The following is a 19,142-nucleotide window of genomic DNA, read 5'->3' on the forward strand; positions in this document are numbered from 1 at the left end:
TAAAAGAGAGTAAATACTCCACTGAGAAACATTTTTTAAAAGGAGGAAAGGGGAAACTAAGGAAATAACCCCCCCCAAAAAATGATGGGGCAAAAAGAAAGTTCCCCCAGAATGGATCCAAAGAAGCATTAGTGGGAAGAAATAGGAATAATATGAGGGTTTCAGAAGCAAGGAAATAGCTAATATGAAAACAGTGCTGTATATTTTTGAAATAATTCTCAAAAGGACTCAAAACTGATGGAGATGCTGTATTTCATATAGATGGAAATGGAGAGCAAGTGTGTGGAGCACTGAAGAAACAATAATAGGGCCTGGCTTTAGAGAATGCTCACGTGAGAGTTTGGCTGTGACAATGGAAATACAAGGATGGAGCCTCAGTGTTGAGAGAGAGAAAAGGCAGCAGGTTTAATTCTTTTTTGAGCAATGTCACACAGCATCATGTATGTGTGTGGCTGTCTGGGAAACACTTGTCAGGAGTGTCAGGAGTTTACAGGAGAGACATCCCCACATCTGCTAAGACAGACAACCAGGTTATATATTGGGAGTGGGGAACAAGAACTTTCTATTTTCTGTCTTCCTAAGGGGAGCAGAAGTGCACAGATATCAGTGTACCTGGCATCTGCTTATACATCTGTTCACTAGTGGTGTGATCCCTTCCCTCTTGGATGGAGGGAAATGTTCCCTCCTGCTTGCCATCACTTCAGATTTCTGCATTTATACTCTTCCTCTAGGGAGGTGGCTTGGTTTTTATGCTCTTCAACACACTAATTCCTTGAGTAATGGTGATCTTGGTAGGAGTGGGAAGTAAAGTAGGGTAGCCTTAAAGTGCTCTTTCTCTGGTACAAATCTCCACACATCTAGGGCAGATGATCACTTTCTACCGCGCTTTGGAGCATTGCACATGGCTACTCTTGGGATAAAAGTTATTTAGTTTATTAAAATATTTCTGTCTTGCCTTTCAGCCCCAAGTTAGTTCAGTCTCAGATTAAAGCAAAATACAGTATAAAACCACAAAGGGAAAACAGAGCTAGAAGACTTGTTCTTGTTTATATTTTGATTATGTATTCTGTGTTTTTATATCGTGATTTTATCCTCTGAACCGCCCTGAAACCTGTGGGTATAGGGCAGTATGTAAATTTCTTAAATAATAATAAAAGACCGAGCTTACTACTAAAATATATGTACAGCAGGAGGGGAATCAAACCTCAGCAAAACAAGATATATCTACAGAATGTTGGAAAGGGTTTAGAGATTGACCTCCCAAAGTAACAATTCCCACAGCCTAGGTGCTGAAACGGAAACCGCTGATGATAAAGAGATGCAGAGCGAGTCCTCAGATGAGAATCACAGTGGGTAGACAGGCTTATGTGGAAGAAGGCAATCCTTCTAATAACTTGTTCCCAAAATGTTATACGTAATAATAAGCACTTGAATTCTTTCAGCAGGATGAAATTAACAGTACAGTGGTACCTCTGGATGTGAACGGGATCCGTTCCGGAGCCCCGTTCACATCCTGAAGTGAACGCAACCCGCAGGTTGTGATTCGCTGCTTCTGCGCATGCATTTGACGTCATTTTGAGCGTCTGCGCATGCGCGGAGTACAACCCGAAAACGCTCAACCGGAAGCTACTTCAACCCGAGGTATGACTGTATCAGAATTAATATGCTCTGAAAAGCCACTATATTTTGCACCACCTAAAGTCTCCAAACACATTTAAGAGACTGTGTCCCATAGGGTGCATTTCATTACTCTCATCTGAATGTGACCAAGATAGTGCAATTTGCATTCCTGAATTATATTTGAGTCAGGTATATAGACACGTGTCATGTAGACGCGATGTAGCAGCAGCAGCAGTAGCAGCAGTATTTTGTGAGAGTCCTAAGGGACAACTGCAGCTAGTCATTCCATCGTACCTACTTCTTCAGGGCAGAAGGAATGTTTCATTACTCAGGAAGATACATCTATGTTAGTGAATCTGATGCCATTACTCAGCTTCCTTATCTTTCCCACCTTCACGTTAGCTAAAACCAGTTGGCAAGGCCACAGTTGTTCCGGATGAGAAAGAAGCACAAAGGTCTCTCAGTATACCCTGATACAGTTGTGGTAAAGCCTCAAGTCTGATCATCTTGTGCAGAATGAGAATTTGACTCATCTAAAGCTTTAACTGGCTTTCCTTCCAGCATCTGCAACTTTCAGGGAGAGCACTCATCTATCTTTGGAAATTCCTGCTATGTCCAAGATGACACTACCTTGATACTCTGTGTTGCTGCTGCTTGTTAGAGGCCATATTGGATTACATCCTGCAAGTTCTGAAATTAGTAACTCCTAGTCCTTGTTTGTGACAATTGTTTATTATTTTGTTCAAACAAACCAATTCATGGTTTGTGTTTGCTTGCTAGCCAGGCTCACAAACAAAGGGGCTTGTGCCTGCTGAAACTCGCATATGAATAGCCCGATAGAATCTACAATTCACACAACTGTTGGCTGTTTAAAAAATGTCAAACAACCCTCAGGTGTTGGAATGAATGTGCTAGCTGAAAGGTTTGCAGTTGTTATTGATTGCTTGATACATAATTTCAGCTAATCACTAAAACTTTTTTACAGCTGCTGTATTGAAATATGAAAATAATGTTATGAATATTCGGCAGTTCAACTGTTCACCGCATCCTTATTGGCTACCAAATTTTATGGATGTCTTCACATGGTCTTTGCCATTTGTTGGAGAAAAAGGTACGTCATATCATGAAACAAGGCATAAAAACAGGTTGTCACTCAAACATTTGCCGCTTATCTAGTGTTACATTTATGCAAGTAGATTTAAATGCATGCTTTCAATTGATAGCTTGTGTGTATCTGTGTGGCCAGATAAAACCTGCCTGTAGCCCAGCAATTCAGACACCGCCTACAAACTGTATTTTTGCCCATTGTTTGATATTCACTTTGGGTTTTTTTGTTTTGTTTTGTTTCAGGCAGGTAGCTACATTACAGTGCTTGTTGAGCCCCGTTGAGTTGCCATATTTGACTGTTAGGTGGGTTCAGCATAGTACGTTACCCACAGTACTATAGTTGTGCTTTACATTGTTGGGCTGCAGGTTTTTATTTATGTATGTAAAACAGACATTTCTGTTAAGAGTCAGCAGCCATCAATATACTGCACAAGCCCTCCCCGTTTTAGGCGCAACTGATATGCATGCAATCACGCACAGCACCGAACCCAGAAGTAACTCGGAAATGTCATAAAAAGTGTCATTAGAAGGGGTGGGCAGGATGGGGTGGAGTAGGGTGGAATGAGGCAGAACGGGGTGCTTGCAGGCTGTTTAAATTGCATGTGATTTCACACAATCACCTGGAACACAACCCCTGCTGGGAGCAAGGACTGATGCCTTCATGCCCTGTTTGAGAGCCAGTGTGGTGTAGTGGTTAAGAGTGGTAGTCTCATAATCTGGGGAACCGTGTTCGCGTCTCCGCTCCTCCACATGCAGCTGCTGGGTGACCTTGGGCCAGTCACACTTCTTTGAAGTCTCTCAGCCCCACTCACCTCACAGAGTGCTTGTTGTGGGGGAGGAAGGGAAAGGAGATTGTTAGCCGCTTTGAGACTCCTGAAGGGGAGTGAAAGGCAGGATATCAAGTCCAAACTCTTCTTCTTTTTCTTCTTCTTCTTGTGAGCTCTCTAATGGCACTGATTGTTCTTACTTAATTTCTGATCCAGCAATGCTGTTCTTTTATTAAATGACTTACAGTGAAGGATTGGAAGTTGACCCATTTGGCTTTTCATATAATTTTGTTCTGTCTCCCTCCAATGTATTTTGCATTTTAATAGTATTGTAGCATTTTAAACTATTCAGCTTATAATAAGTATTATGATGTGTTGGATTATTTTTTTAATTTAGTGACAGAAATGCTGGTGAACGTTCTGAGTATTTGTTCTGATGATGAACTGATGACTGAGGGTGAAGATCAATTTGACGGTAAGGCTACTTTTATGACTTACGGGTCTGTACTGTGAATTCCTGAAAGTTTTATTCTGTGCATAATTTGTGAACTTTTAAGGATTTCACTTTTGAGGAATGCTATTAGATTTTTACAAGAGAGTCTTCAAATGATTCTGGTATATTAAGAATTGAAAACTTGGTGTGCTTATATTTTCTGTATTAAAATTCTTAATGTAAAATATTTATTCCATTGCATAGAATAAAAAGACACAAGATCTGCTTCTTCATTTTCTCCCCCTGCCCCCTGCAACACACACACGATTGCCATCATGCAAGGGGCAGAGTAGGGATGAACTATTTGTCCCCAACACTTCCTACACATCCCCAACGTATTGAGGGCTAAACCTCTTCAGTAGGGAACTTGACTAGGCTCCCCGGCGCGGTCTAGAACCCTGACTTAGGGGCTAAATCATAAGTGGAGCCTGTGCAAGTAGAAAAGACTCCTTGCTGCACAAGTTCAGCCCCAAAAACTGGGGAGAAAGATGGGATTGGTAGCAAGGAAAGTTTGTCCAAAGGGGAGAATGTCTGAATAGGGCTGTAGATTATCCATTATTTAGCCCATATTTCACATTTCTGCTTCCTGATACATGTAATTTATTATTACTCATTGCAAGGAAACCTATGAAGTCTGTTTTGTTTATAGAACTTTTACTTATTTTGATAACTTTTACTTATTTTGACTTTGGGGTGCTTTTTATACTATATATTTAACAGTGTTTGTTTGTATATTTGTGTTACTTGAAATTTATGTCCTTCCTACACTTTATATCATCCTGTCAACAAACTCACTGAACAGACATTACAAATGCTACCAATATATTTTTAAAATGCACTCAGCAGTATGCAGTATTCTATGAGAGTAGCAGTTTTCCATTTTTCCTCTTCATTTTTCTTTTCAACTTCCATTCTTTATTATCACTGCCAATGTAAAAGCTCTTCCTTTTAGTTTTCCTCACTCACCTTTTTCTCCATCGTTCACTTTCTTTTTTTCTGGACTCTCCATCTGAAGAACGAATCATATATGGCAATAAAAAAGGTACAGAAAAGACGGAGTAATATTGTTTTGAAATATGACTTATCAAAGTTATCAAAGTAGAGAACACATTTATATATTTTCCTTATATAAATGTGTAGTATTTGTTTTATTGCCAGTCTTTCTGTGCATGAAGGGTTTCTCCTCTTTTCCATTCCCCTTTTGTAGTAGCTTTCATATTTTCCCTACTTTTAATATCTCTTTTTCTGATCCTGCATGTGTAGGAAAGTTTTCAGTTGTCTGCCTTGTTTATGATTTTAGTGTAAGCATTCTACATTACAAATGGTGCATGAAATGTGATCTCTGTAATGTTTCAGTTGCTGTTTGTGCAGTAATTTTGTTCTCTTCCAGCTAATATTTGTATGAGAAAGCTTTACATCACTATTGTGCTAGTTTCAAGCTGATGTGTATAATAATAAGTTAGAATAATTTATATTACTAAGGTAAGGCCTGCAGGGGTGGCGCTGTGGGTTAAACCACAGAGCCTAAGGATTGCTGATCAGAAGGTTGGCAGTTCGAATCTCCGTGATGGGGTGAGCTCCTGTTGCTCATTCCCTGCTCCTGCCAACCTAGCAGTTTGAAAGCACGTCAAAATGCAAGTAGATAAATAGGTACCGCTCCAGCGGGGAGGTAAAGGGCATTTCCGTGCGCTGCTCTGGTTTGTCAGAAGCGGCTTAGTCATGCTGGCCACATGACCTGAAAGCGAGATGAGCGCCGCAACCCCAGAGTCGGCCACGACTGGACCTAATGGTCAGGGGTCCCTTTTAACCAGGCCTGCAAGCAGAAGTTTGCGCAAAGACTTTCGCTAGCACAACAGGGCTTTCCCTTCACCGTCCTCTCCCCACAAGCCCCCTGTTTTTACCCCTCCCCATTTGCATGGAGGAGGTTAGGAGAACTCCCAGAAAGGCACATGGGAGGCAGGTGAGCAGAGATTGCTCCATCAGCATAAGCATAAGTGTTTGTACTGATAGAGCAATCTGCTTGGTGCTATGTGGAATTCCTCGCAGAACTTTCATAATGAGCAGAAGTATATTTTAATAGCTTTGAAAGAGCCTATTGCTAAATATTGCTGCAGTGTTATTGCCGCAGATCCAAAGAACTGTGCAACTTGCTCTACACACGTGAGGGAGCTTTCGACTTGTGTTTCTTTAATGGCCCTCTTCCAACCTCCCAGTTGCATGGAAAACCATTTTTTTGGGGGGGAGGGCTTTTTAAAGCTGTGATATCACATAGTGGGGATGGTTCTATTGTATAAAAGTAAAAATTAAACATTCCATGGGGCTTGCCCAAATCCTTGGGTGCACCAAATATAACCCAGACACAACCTTTATTGACCAGGCTTTGGGGACAGATATTAAACACAATTATGATAAGAATGTAAATTATGCAACCAGTATGCTGGTAGTGGCATGTTAGATTGCCTACTAAGTGTGCATCTTAAATAAAGAAGAAATGTCCCAGTAATTCTCTAGTCTTCCTTCTGAAAACTATATTGGAAACTGCCTTTTGTTCCTTATATGTCTCCCAGTTGCACACTGTATTAAGTACAGTCTTACAGTTCATTGGTTGAGGAGACAACTTCCATTCTAGTCTCCATCCCCACCCACCTTCCTGCTTTCTTGTGTTGTTGGTGGGATTTTTGTTCCTATCCATGCCTAGAGCTTAGTATTTTTTTAAAGAGGGAATCATGCAACTGAGTTTCATATGTAGTTAAAGCAAGTAGCCTGCAGTACAAAGGTAAAGTATACATGCTCTTTGCCTCTGACGCTGCCCACCCCTTGGCAGGCTGCCAAGAAGGGAATGTGGCCCTTGAGCTAAAAGGTCCCCCACCCCTGTCCTACAGTCTCTGCAGACCACATCCCTGAAGGAAAATCATGTTCATGTGTGTGTATGGGAGTCTAATCTAATTTTTCAAACAAAGAAGACATACCGTGTTTTTCCATGTATAAGACGAGCTTTTTTGACCCAAAAATGATGCTCAAAATTTAGGGTCATCTTATACACGGGTAGTGCTGAGGGGGGATGGGCGAATGGTTTTTTGGCACGAGCCTGAGATTGTAAGTGGTGATTGGCCACTTGATTGGGGGGGCGGGGATGCTGAAAATCGCTCACCCCCCAGAACGCAGCACACAACTGCTCGTGTTGCTTACAATCAGCGCTTACAAAATCAGGCTCACGTTTCTTTCCGGTGGGTGAGCAATTTTCAACATTCCCCTCCCCACACACAATCAAGCGGCCAATCGCCGCTTACAATCTCGGGCTCACGCTTCATTATAGCGGGTGAGCGATTTTCAGCATTGGCCGCTGGAACGCAGCACACTACCGCTCGCTTCACAGCTGCCCAATCACCGCCATTAGCCCTCCCGATTGCCGCTACGGCAGCCAATAGACAGCTGCCCTTGTTGCAGCAAGCAGGAGCATGATTGGCGGCCGCTGGTGGCGATCGGGAAGCTGATAGGTGGTTTCTGCTATCAGCTTCCTGAGAGGAGCAGGTGGTCCTTTTACTGCGTGTGTAGCGAGGAGCGACGGCAGCGGTGGCCTGCTCCTCATGAGCGTCGTTGCCTGGCTCTGCGCGATCGTGGCCTGCCTGTTCCCTAGCCTCCAGCAAAGCAGAGCAGCTCAACAACTCTGCCCCCCCCCCCAGAAAGCGCAGTGTGTGTGTTTCTGCCACGAGGGAACAGCTGATAGGCAGCTTGTTGGATGCATGCGGCTGTCAGCATTTGTCAACTATTTTCCCTAAAAAAAGCTCTACAAGTCAGGGCAATCTCCCCCCACTTTCTAAATTTGGAGTCCCCCAAAATAGGGGTTGTCCTATACATTGGGGTGTCCAGTACACGGAAAAATATGGTATATGCCTGGAAGAACCTTACAAGTGAAATAGCACTTAGGTTGGAATGAAGTATACATGCCAGGAGAGGGAATGTTAGCTAGCTAATTGAATTCATGCATCACTTCCCACAACAGAAAGTCCTGAACTGATTTACATGAATAAAATATAGTGACTGTGGGAGATAGAGGGAGAGATGGAGATGGATGAATAGACATTCTGTTCAGTGTTCTACAACATTGTCGATTTGGAGCACATTTAGGTTGCCAGTTAGTAATTTGAATGCCAGCTATGGTATACGTCCCATACTCTTGTTTACTCCTTCATTTTCTCTTTGTGCTCAGTCAGGTTCATAACTGGTTAAGAGATCAGCAGTCAAAAGCCTAAGAATGAAATGCCATCAGTAAACAATTGGCAGCAATTAATAGTCTTGATATTTGTCACTTTAGTGTTTAGAACTGTTTAATCTTTTCAGGATGTTTGGTGATCTGTGGACTGAAGAGATTTGTCTGTGATGAGGCATCATTATTCAATCACCTTAAGTTCCAGACTGAAGGAGAACCATATGTTATCACAGTTTTATTGATGGTCACATTGTATGCAATTTTTGTTGTGTGCTCCATTAGCTTGAGACTTTCTTCTTCCATTGGAAGTAGGTACAGCTGCAGCACGAAAAGAAATAATCAGAAACAAAATCCGTGCAATTGGCAAGATGGCAAGAGTCTTCTCTGTTCTCAGGTAATTACTATTCTCAACTTGCCTGTTTATATGGAAAGGCTACATGTTAGCAGTTTATATGGAAAGGCTACATGTTAGCAGTTCCCTACCCGCTCTTACAATTAAGTGCAGCTGTAACTTTTTTAATAGATGAGTTATCTATTGCTAATACTGTACTTCTGCTAAACATTTATTTAGCACCAATGGTTGTTTTTCAGAATGTGGAGCTATCCTAACCCTTTCTCATGCAGCTGAATAATGAGAGCAGAGCAAAGGTGATGGCAGGATCAAAGAGTAAAAAATAATGGCAAGAAAAGCTGTGCCAAAGAAATGGGCTCTGAAAGACAGGTGCAAAGGAGGGAAGGGAAATGATGTCATGGGCACAGTGAATGGACAACACAAGAAGCAGAATTTAAAGGCAGCAGGAGTAAGAGATGAGAACAAAGGGATCTGGTATTTGGTTTCGCTTAAAAATAATAATCCTGCCATATCCAAGCTCAGAGTAGCTCCTGACATATCTAATATTTTTGAAAGGCAAGAAGATGCCAAAGATGTACAGTCATACCTTGGAAGTCGAACGGAATCCATTCCGGAAGTCCGTTCGACTTCCAAAATGTTTGGAAACCAAAGTGCGGTTTCTGATTGGCTGCAGGAAGGTGCTGCAGCCAATTGGAAGCCACGGAAGCCCCGTCGGACATTTGGGTTCCTGTGAACGTTTGCAAACCAGAACATTCACTTCTGGGTTTGTGGCGTTCAGGAGCCAAAACGTCCGAGTACCAAGGTGTTCAGGATCCAAGGTACGACTGTACGTATAATGGGAGGAGGAAATGCCTTTCTTTCCTTCCTAAACACCAGGGAGCAGGGCTGGCAGACCTCTCCTGATATTGTGTTCCCCAGCCTTCACCTTCCTCTCACTATTCTAAATCTCACCCTCCCTGCTATTTTCACTTACAGTATTACATTTCCCGGTTCTTCAGTGTTAGATAGGAGACAGTGGATTTGGGGGATAAGAAGAGCTCAGGCAAGGACCTGCATGCAAGTCTGAAGCATATTGGGTATGAAGACCTCTTTGGGTAAAAGAGTTTCCCCCCTCCCCTTTTTTGTCTCCTAAATTCAGGGAAGAGAGTGAAAGTGTACTGACACTCAAGGGTTTGACTCCCACTGGAATGTTACCTAGTGGAGTATTGGCTGGAGGACGCCAGACCTTGCAAAGTGGTAATGATGTTATGCAACTTGCTGTGCCTCAGATGGAATGGGGCACATCTCACTCTTTCGCTAACACCACACACAGTGCATGCAGGGAATTCCTTATGCTTTTCAGTTCTTGTCTTAGCGGCTGATGATAAAGCATAACTTTATGTATTAATCAGGCAATGTAAAATCAGTATTTAACCAGGGTATTAAACAAAAAGCAAGCAGTATTAGTCACGCTGTGCTAATCTTTGTCTGTCTTTGAGCTTTCCTTGATAGAGCATTTCAGATAGCAAGATTATTTATGAACTGGGAAAAGATTGGCAGGGTAGGTCAGAAAATTAAAGAGACATCGTTATTTCATTAGATATCGAATATGGCCTTATTCTTTATTCCTACAGTTTTATTACAGACGTTAATCCGTTTAGTAAATGCCAGTTGCCTTTTAGTATTGATAGCTACAAGTTTCCAAGCTCAATTTTGCATTCCACGGATGGAAAATGTGCTTTGTTTCGTACCCTGGTGATTGATGCCAAAGTTTGTTCCTTCATGTTGTTTGTCAAATGTTCTGTGTAATACTACTTGACTTCCCTGAATTGTCCTTGTAAGTTGCTATTTCCTTCCTCTGCAGATGTAGCTGCTTTTTTTAGATCTGTCTGTCTTTAGGTATCGCTGTATGTCTGTATAAGTGTGTAAAAAAATTAAATCACTATCTCAGACACTTGTCTGTCTCTCGATGTACAAGCAACTTCGTAGCACCTTATTTTTGAGGTTGGCTGCATTTGGCTCTGCACCCGATGCATTCTGATGGCTAATGTAACTGAAAAATAACCAATAGCTGTTATAAAATCCAATTGAGAATAAAGGGGCTAAATGAAAACCTTGTAAATAAGTCAGACTCAAAGGGTGTTTAAGTGTGCTTATATTTTTTGCATGAAAATAAAAAGAAAATACACCTGTAATCTGGCTCATTGAATGCTTTATAAAAGTTGATGGATTAGTTGTTGCCAGAAGAATATTGTGAGATTCTTTTTTCTTTTTTAATTTCTTCTGACTATATAGTTCATTTTTTTGTAATGGATGTCAAGAAAGAAAGTGGGCGTCATAACATTCCTGAGCTTTATTAACAGAAAACATTTTAGTTTTCTGTTTCGATATTTCTGTAATATCTGAGTTCAGTTTTACAGCACATGTTTTTTCTTGTCTGTCAAAAAAAATATTTTTGCCACCTAATGTAATCAAAATTCAATATTTAAATGTAAATTTGTGAAACTTTTCTGGTACTGTGTCAGTCTAAAATAATTTTTGTTTGAGTTAACACCTTTTAATATTATTTAAACTGTTTTATTTACTATCGTTATCCTCTTGGAGCATATAATGTCTCCAAGTTCACTTTTCATAAGTCCTTATATATGTATGTATGTGATCTGTGAATGTCTGTAATAGCAAATGGTGTGTATGTTCCTTGTATCATCAGATTTCCCCCTCTAAATGTTACTTTCAGTGTGTATATTCACTACCCAGCTTGCATATTGTAGTTTTCTCAGCACTATGTAAGCTGTAGAGAATTGGAACATACGCATTTGATCGGACTTGATAATGTTGTCTCATGTTTGTTTTAAAACAAGACAAGTGGACCTGACATATAACATCAATCAAAAAATTTAATTTCAGCATGACCACAACTTAGAATTTTAACTAACTTTACTCCTTTAGGAGCCTCAAATGGCAACAGTTTAACAGAAATGCTGTGAATTCAGTAGATTTTTAAGGTGCTCACACAATTTCTACTGTTGTTGATAGGGTAAACCAGATGATTCCTGTTGCAAGTTAGACGTTTCTAATGTTTAATGGAAAGTTGTAACACAAATCTTTCATCACTTACAACAATGAAACGTTATAGTAAATTGGACAAATAGAAAACTGGCATTCAGGAGTCATTTTGTTTTCCAAAGGAGTAATGCCATAGTGTTGTCTACATTAAAATTAATGTAGTAGCAATATAAATCAAATGGCTTCTTGTGATGAAAGATTTGATTGAGCACCATTGCTTTTATCCTATATTTTATTTTATTTTTTTGTAAAAGCAGCTGCATCTTATGGGTGAAGCTGTTGGGAGTGGGCATCCAGCCCTTAATAGCCTGACATTTCCATTCTTTAATTCAGGTAATCTTTCAGAACTATGAGGTACAAATGAAATGCAAGATCGAGATATTTGAGTTTTGGTATCTCTTTTGCTAGAGGGGGAAAAAACCCTGCCAGATAAATGATTAGCATTTCAGAGAAGCTAATTCAGCTCACTAATTTAGTTTGTGCCAGACCTGATGCAAGTTAAGTAATTTCATCATGTTTGGTTGGAATTAAATGCTTAAAATGGTATCTCTGATTGTGCTGGTATGTGTGTGTTCTTGCATCCCACAATCACCTCCCTTTGCACTGTTGTTGTAGTCTAGGATTTAACCATCTTACACACTTGTAGATGGACTGGTCTCGTAGTAAGTAGTAAGATGGTTGAAGGTGAACTCTGTGAGGTAGTAACTGCATTTCCAAACCAGCACCCTGATAAGTGCACTGTTGCTGCTGCTGTATTGCTTGCCATAGGAGGAAAAATTACTTGAAGAAAAAGGCAAATGTTTCCCTGTCTTCCTTGACTAGACTGAATTATTTTTAAAAGACAGCAACCTTTATGTCACTGGTTTTCAGTGGCCTGGGTTGTGGTGCAATGGGATTCAGAAAAAATATATGATATTGTCTCTAGGTTTGAATGGTGCCCAGTAAGAACAATCCAGGCTTTGCCTACAAACTAATGCTGTGGCCCTCTTGCTATGTTCACACAGAACAATAAACTGTTTTCTCATTACAAGAAGGAGCCTAGTCAACCTTGTCCTCTTCTCTGCCACGTTTACAACAGCCACAAGGAGGAGATTGGAATCTTCAGCTTCAGTTGTCAATTAACCACAGTTTAGCGATAACATTTCACCTGAACTGTTCATAAACCACAGTTTGAAATTGGCTTGTTTCAGTAAACCACAGTTAGCACCAACTGCAGTTTATCCAGTTTCAAATGTAACATGAAACTGCAGCTAGTCAAAAACAGAATCAGAAGCTTCTGATGTTTCTTCACAGCCAATCCTATAGGAGAAGAGAGAAACAAAGAAGCTCACTGCCTGTCTAGGTTTATTCCTACAATAATAAACTGTAGTCTGTTGTTGCATCCAAACTCAGTAGGGCTTTTTCAGTCCCATTTCCAGATCCAGGAGTATGGCAAGCTGCTTTTGAAACTCAAGCGGGTTTCTTAAGAAATTTTAAGTTGGCTTTTGTGTTAAAGGAGAGTTTTATTAGAGTCACTTGGGATATGAGTTTGGTTATTCCTGAAAGAGGTGAAATTAGTTTCTACATTGTTTTTTATTAGTCCACTTCTGTTCCTGCGGTATCTTGGGAGGTTTCTACTCCCCCCCCCCAAAAAAAACCCTGAATAAAAAATACAGCAGTGTTTGGGGTTTTTTTTTAATGCACATAAAACACATTTTGAAGCAAAGCTTTATCACTGTAACTTCTAACAATATATGCCAAAACAAATGTTTCATTGTATTTCAAAGAATACAGTTCTGCACTTAAATGACAAACTGACGATCTAAAACTTGAGAATTATAGGTTGGCTTCAGCGTCTTTATCAATGGTTTCATTGTGGGTGAGTTTGTAGGTAATTCTGTAAACACAATATTGATCTGAAAGACCTTGTTGCCCATAACTCCTCCAGTTTCCACTCCTCTATATTCATTTGTAAATTTTGTTCCCACCTATTAATTAATCCTATCCTACTGATGGTAAACGCAGAAGAGGAACTTTTTTGATGGTAATAAGAGATCATTGCTTTATAGAACAGGTATTTGTCCTCTAAGATCTTACTGAGCTAATGGCATGGGTCACTGCTTTTTCAGTTGTCATGGTGGGTACACAGAGATGTTTGAATATTTCATCTCTCCAAAGGAAATTACAAAGAAAAACAGTTAATTCTTGATGATGTGATCATCAGTCACCTTGGCTATCAGTGAAGGGTCTTTACATTCCTTCTCATGTGAAATAGTGTTAGTCTGTTCATAAGCATATTAGAAAATGTGCAGAAGAATATCCAAAGTTTTATTTTTTTCATAGCTACTTTAAACAGTAGGGGGTTCACATCCGTTTTTAAAATCTGGGGATTCCCATTATTAACTGCAGCTCACCTACAAACATGCAGACTTTTCATCTTCTTAGTTTGCATGGCAGCTGGTTACATTTTTTAAAAAATATCATCATCATTGTATGTAAAGCAGCAGTTACTCATGATGATGATAAGAAACGTTCCTTTCTTAAATTCTTGTGTTTGACTCAGGAATAAAATACTTGATATTTTATTGCATGTTGGTATTGTGGACTAATGAAGAAAGTCCTCCCAAAACATTACAAACTGTCCCTTTCAGCCCTTTCCATGTTGTTGGGAACTCATATTAAACTGTGGTTTCTTTAAAAATAAATAAATAAATAAATAAATAAATAGTATCAAAGCCAAAAAAGCAAGGAAATTTTTATTTTCAAAAAGGACTTCTTAAATCAACCTTCAGCTAGTATAATATTAATCATATTTTTTTCTGCTATGTGATATTACACTCTTCATCTTTCTCATTCATTTTGCATGCATCTACTCACTTCTGTACAGCCACAGTAGAGGCAATTGAGGCTGAAAAAGGTATGGTCTCAGTGTCTTTGCTACTGGCAGGGATTGGGGTCTGGGAGGGATTTAAAAGTCTGTTCTGCTCTTTCAACTTGCACAACCAGAGATGAATCAATACACTGATTCATTTGTTGTTATCCGTAGCATTTTGTCTTGTCTTGATGATGATTGTTGCCTTTCGCTTTTGGAGTGATTTGCTTTTTCTGACTGTGGAATAAGGATGTGTTTTCTTTCATTAGCATAATAGCATGCTATGTTTATGTCCCCTCTTTTAGTTGACATACTTCCTCTGGTGATAATGGATTTTAAATGTTGTCTCCAATCCAGCAGGCCACTTTTAAGTATTTGCATGGCTTGGACACTCAAATTGAGCTTTTCATATTTGCTAGTCCCCCCCCCCCATATTTTGAATGTGACTTCTCAACAATACATCATAGCCCGGAGTTTCAAAAGTAGTTTCTGGTGCCATAGAATAATGCAGCCCTCCTCTCTTCCACTGTGCGCAGATATCTTCCCATATGGTTTTCTGGATTGAAGTCTGTGTCTTTTCGTTTCTTTCTCATAACCCATCTGGTAGTGCAAGATTTAGTTTTACAAAGGTGTTTTTATAATGTGTAGTATTCATTTGTGAACATTAAGTGCCAGGAAACTGGCAAAGTAGAAAATGTTATCTTTGGATGAGAGCCGAATAATAATTTAGACATGGCCAAGGGCTTGCCTATTTCCAGAGACGCGTCTTATTTTGGAATGGCAACCTTTCATGCCATGTCACTGCTTTGGCAACTCTGCTCAGATTGCTTGGGTGGTGTGGGTAAAGTCTTCTTTGGATCCTAGCCTTAATAGCCACTGTCCATGATGACTTTCATATCCCATCATTTGTCAGGCCATTGCTTTACTATAAGTGACAAAGTATGTCTATGTGCACAAATGAGCTACTGGTACCAAGCAAATCTGTGGTCTAATCACGTTTGCAGACTAATCTGTAACGCTGGTGCATATGCTGCTTTTTAAATGTGTGCCAAGTCTGAAGACTTGGACTATACTTATTAGTGGCTCAGCATCTCCTTAAAAATCTTCAGAGGAACTTGCCGGGCCAGCAAGCTCCCTAACGGTTCAAACACCATATTTATACATCACTATTGATGATTAGTTACATTTGCAGGGTGGGATTGTCTTGGTGGTGGAAAATGGAGTAAGATGCTTGGCACCATTGTACAGAACTCTAGTTTCTATAGCAGTGTGTGCACATGTCATTATTCTTCAAAACTTAAAAATTGTCTTATTATCAGTGATCAAAATAAAATGGGCTCCTGCCTGATGTGTAAGGTGATCTGTTGAAGTCTAGGTACTGTCCTTATTTTACGGTGGCTTCCAAGGCTGTTGTGGTTATTCTCACATGTTTAGCCTAGGTATTCACAGTCATATCTTGCATTGCTGCCAACTTTAGTTCTTGTGTTCTCATAAGTGATGTTTGAAATGCCTAGCGGCCTTAAGCAAAAATTGGTATGATATAGTGAAGAAGAAAACTCAGAGAGGCTGTACACCTCTGCTCACTTTTTCTAAGAGAAGTGTAAATACATAAAATCACATTTAATCTAACTTACTGGTTTTGTGGGTGTCTCCCCCCCTTTTCTTTTTTACATTTTTGATATTATTTCTTAGAAGTTACTAAGAATACGCCGAGCTTTTCCGCCTTACTGACATGTCTAATTTGCATTTTGTTAAGCAATACGAGGATTCTCTCCACAACATAAAATCTGCAGTTTTGAAGAGGCAAAAGGACTGGATAGGATCAATGAGCGAATGCCGCCAAGGAAAGATGCTCTTCTTCAGGGTGGCATTAATTCTGTGAATGCAACAAATGCCAACGGAAACAATGGCGCTGGCAACGACAATGCGCAGTGACCGTCGCATCTGCTTACTTACGTAATAATTCGTTGAGGACTGCTTCTTGAAAAGACAGTAGCCAAAACATCCCAGGGAGATGCAGTCCCCACGCTTTACCCGGAGCGAAATCACAACTTGATCTTACTGAAGAGAAGCCATGATGCTTTGGAGATGACAGCCACTCTTCTAAAAGTGACAACATGAATTTTAACAGTGCATATTTGGAACTCACTTTGTGGAGAGAGATCCAGGGACAAGCTTCTGCTGTTATCACTATAGACTTAGCATGTTACTTTTTTATCATTGTCAACACTTTTTATGTTTACAGAATGGGATTGTAGAGCTAGGTGGTGGGTTTGTGAGGTGGTTTTCTTTTGTTTTTAAATCGGACGTTCTAATGCATCCGTATTTATTTAATGGTCTTATGAACTGTCTTTAAATGATAGTTTTACAGTGGTCTTAAAATATAAATCTGAGGCTGCAGACATGTCTGTGTTTTAAATAAGTGAGGAAGAAATGCCAAAAATCTTAGTAATTATGTAAATTTCTGGTCTTGGGTATACTCCTGTTGCTAATTCTGTATAATGTTCAACATATTATTTTTAGTTAAAACTTATCAGAAGATTTCTATATAAAAATGTTTATTACTTGAACCATAGCTTTTGAAAAATATTTTAATTTAGAAACTTTTTTGCCCAACTTTTTGAGACTTTCCCCACACTTGAATGTTAAAAGAACTATTAACAGTAAAAAAAAAAAAAGTTTAAAATTAAGGTACTTTGTACATTACGTTTCAAGTAAATTTGATTCATATCAGATCTGTAAAGCTTGGCTTTGTATTTTCGGTATGCATGTTTTAATTTTGCAGATATTTAATATATAGACCTAGGGTATACAGGAGAAAACATCCTATAGGTTATGCAGCACAGCTGTTATGGGTATTTTTAGTTTATTGTATTAAAGTTGCTTAAATAGTTAATAATTGTTGGGCTGAGTGGCTGCAAGTGTGTTCTTTTAATTCTGTTTGGTTGTTTTTGTTTTTGTTTTGAACTTTTGGCCATACAATGCATAATTACTCTGGACATTAAGATGTTAGTGAAGATATAAAATCAAGATGCATGTTATGTTTTTGATAGCTGGACTGTTCGGTTAAAATAAAATCAAACCATGTGTTGATCTAACGAATGATGAACTGTAGTTAAATTCTCCCAACATTTTGTTACCTACCTTTCTTATTCTGTGGGAAGCTGTTGGAATCTTACGGCAATGGATTTCACCTGCAGTTTGTTTGCCACAAAGTGGAACTTGTGTGTGGCCCTAAGTTGGCTATTTGATGCATGTTTTAAACCATTCAAGTATTTTATAATAAGAAGCGCACAATAAAGTTTGTGCATGGGCCTCAGCTCGGATTGGTTTGCTTCTGTTTTTGTTTGCGTAATGAGGAACACAACACAACCAACCATTCTAGTTGACCTCCTGGGGGCAAATATCTGGAACGGGGAGGTTCCAAGCACATTTTAGAATCTTTGAAGTCCCTGAGTTAAGGAGGCCTCCCTATGTCAAACGTTTGCTCCAACTTGAGGAAGGTGACAGGGGCAGAGCTGGTGTGCTCATTCCTACAATCCTTCCTCATATAGTTACTTGGATGTAGAGCAGTGCTGTACTTAATGAGACTATTATATGGTGATTAGATCTCAAGTACAGCTAACTATAAGGGCAAAGGAACATTTCATTTGAAAGTCAGTGATGGTTTTGCATGTATGGACAACGTAGAGTTACCAGCTCTGTTTATTAATGATGTGTGTAATTTGGGGTGGGGTGTTTTTGTTAAATACCAAAGTTTAATTTTATTGTTTTTTAAAAAAAAAAAACAATATTGAAAAGTAACTGCCATATTTGTGCCCAGCATTCCCAGCCTCCTCCATCCCTATCACAGGTGACCTCCGATGACCTATGTCACAAGGTGGTTGTGAGGTTAAATGGGGAGAGGGAGAATCATGTCCGCCACCCCGAGGACCTTAGTGGAAAAGTGGAATATAAATGAAAGGAAGGTAAGCCTGCAGGTACAATACAAAAGCAGCAAAGAATGTCCACTTTCCAGTGTCTCACGTATACAATCATAAATGTGTATGAAATACAGTGGAACCTCGGTTGTCAAATGTAATCCGTTCTGGAAGACTGTTCGACAACCGAGGCTCAATGGGCGGTCAGCAAATCCCATTGAGAAAACCGAGAAACATGCCCCAGAAGCCATTCAGCTTCTGATGCACTCAAAAACCGAGGTTCCACTGTATATTGAAAGGGGGGGTCATCGCCTCCTACATCAATTAGGCCGTGCAACAAGTATATCCAATTTAACAGCAACGCTGCTCCGCAATAAAGGGTGGGGGAGACATGAAGTGGGTGAGTCCTCGGAATGCATGTACATAATGTGGGTCAATACTGACTTTTCCCCACTTTTCCCACAGGTTTATATGTGAAGCTTCCACCTTTCCCAATCTGCTGTGCCATTCACTAAAGAGGTGAGAAACAGCAGTGTCTCTTAACTTGTGAGGTGGGTCTGTGGTTGGGGAGATTAAATGGTTAAATATCTGAAATGTTTAACTGCAAGAAAATGCAGTTCCACTCAGCTGCATTTGTGAGTTGACTGAGTGACTTGGCCACAGACTTATTCCATATTAATTTTATACTTTGAGATGTCCATCAAATGACTTATTTACGTGCATTACTTGAGGCACAGCAGCTGTCCCAGAAGTAAGATAAAAAACTGCACACAGTGC

At 39.8% G+C, this 19,142-nt stretch overlaps 1 protein-coding gene across 17 annotated transcripts in view; it reads left to right on the forward strand.

The window, feature by feature from the left end:
- The window catches only part of PPP3CB (protein phosphatase 3 catalytic subunit beta), a 37,590-nt gene extending 19,826 nt beyond the window's left edge, over positions 1–17,764 (forward strand). For 3 of the 17 annotated variants that reach the window (XM_083615770.1, XM_083615768.1, XM_083615774.1), the window contains 7 exons: positions 2,606–2,731; positions 3,892–3,969; positions 5,003–5,029; positions 8,507–8,591; positions 9,688–9,785; positions 14,461–14,490; positions 16,202–17,764. In XM_083615770.1, the coding sequence (XP_083471896.1) occupies positions 2,606–2,731; positions 3,892–3,969; positions 5,003–5,029; positions 8,507–8,591; positions 9,688–9,785; positions 14,461–14,490; positions 16,202–16,380 (623 nt within the window). In that variant the 3' untranslated portion in view covers positions 16,381–17,764. Of the gene's footprint in view, positions 1–2,605; positions 2,732–3,891; positions 3,970–5,002; positions 5,030–8,328; positions 8,592–8,788; positions 9,656–9,687; positions 10,724–14,460; positions 14,491–16,201 lie in introns of those variants that run through there. The other 14 variants (XR_014548631.1, XM_083615778.1, XM_083615776.1 and 11 more) reach the window with 14 other exon arrangements.
- The last annotated feature ends 1,378 nt before the right edge of the window (positions 17,765–19,142 follow it).

Source organism: Podarcis filfolensis (genome assembly GCF_964270895.1).
Source record: "Podarcis filfolensis genome assembly, chromosome: 5".
NCBI lineage: Eukaryota > Metazoa > Chordata > Lepidosauria > Squamata > Lacertidae > Podarcis > Podarcis filfolensis.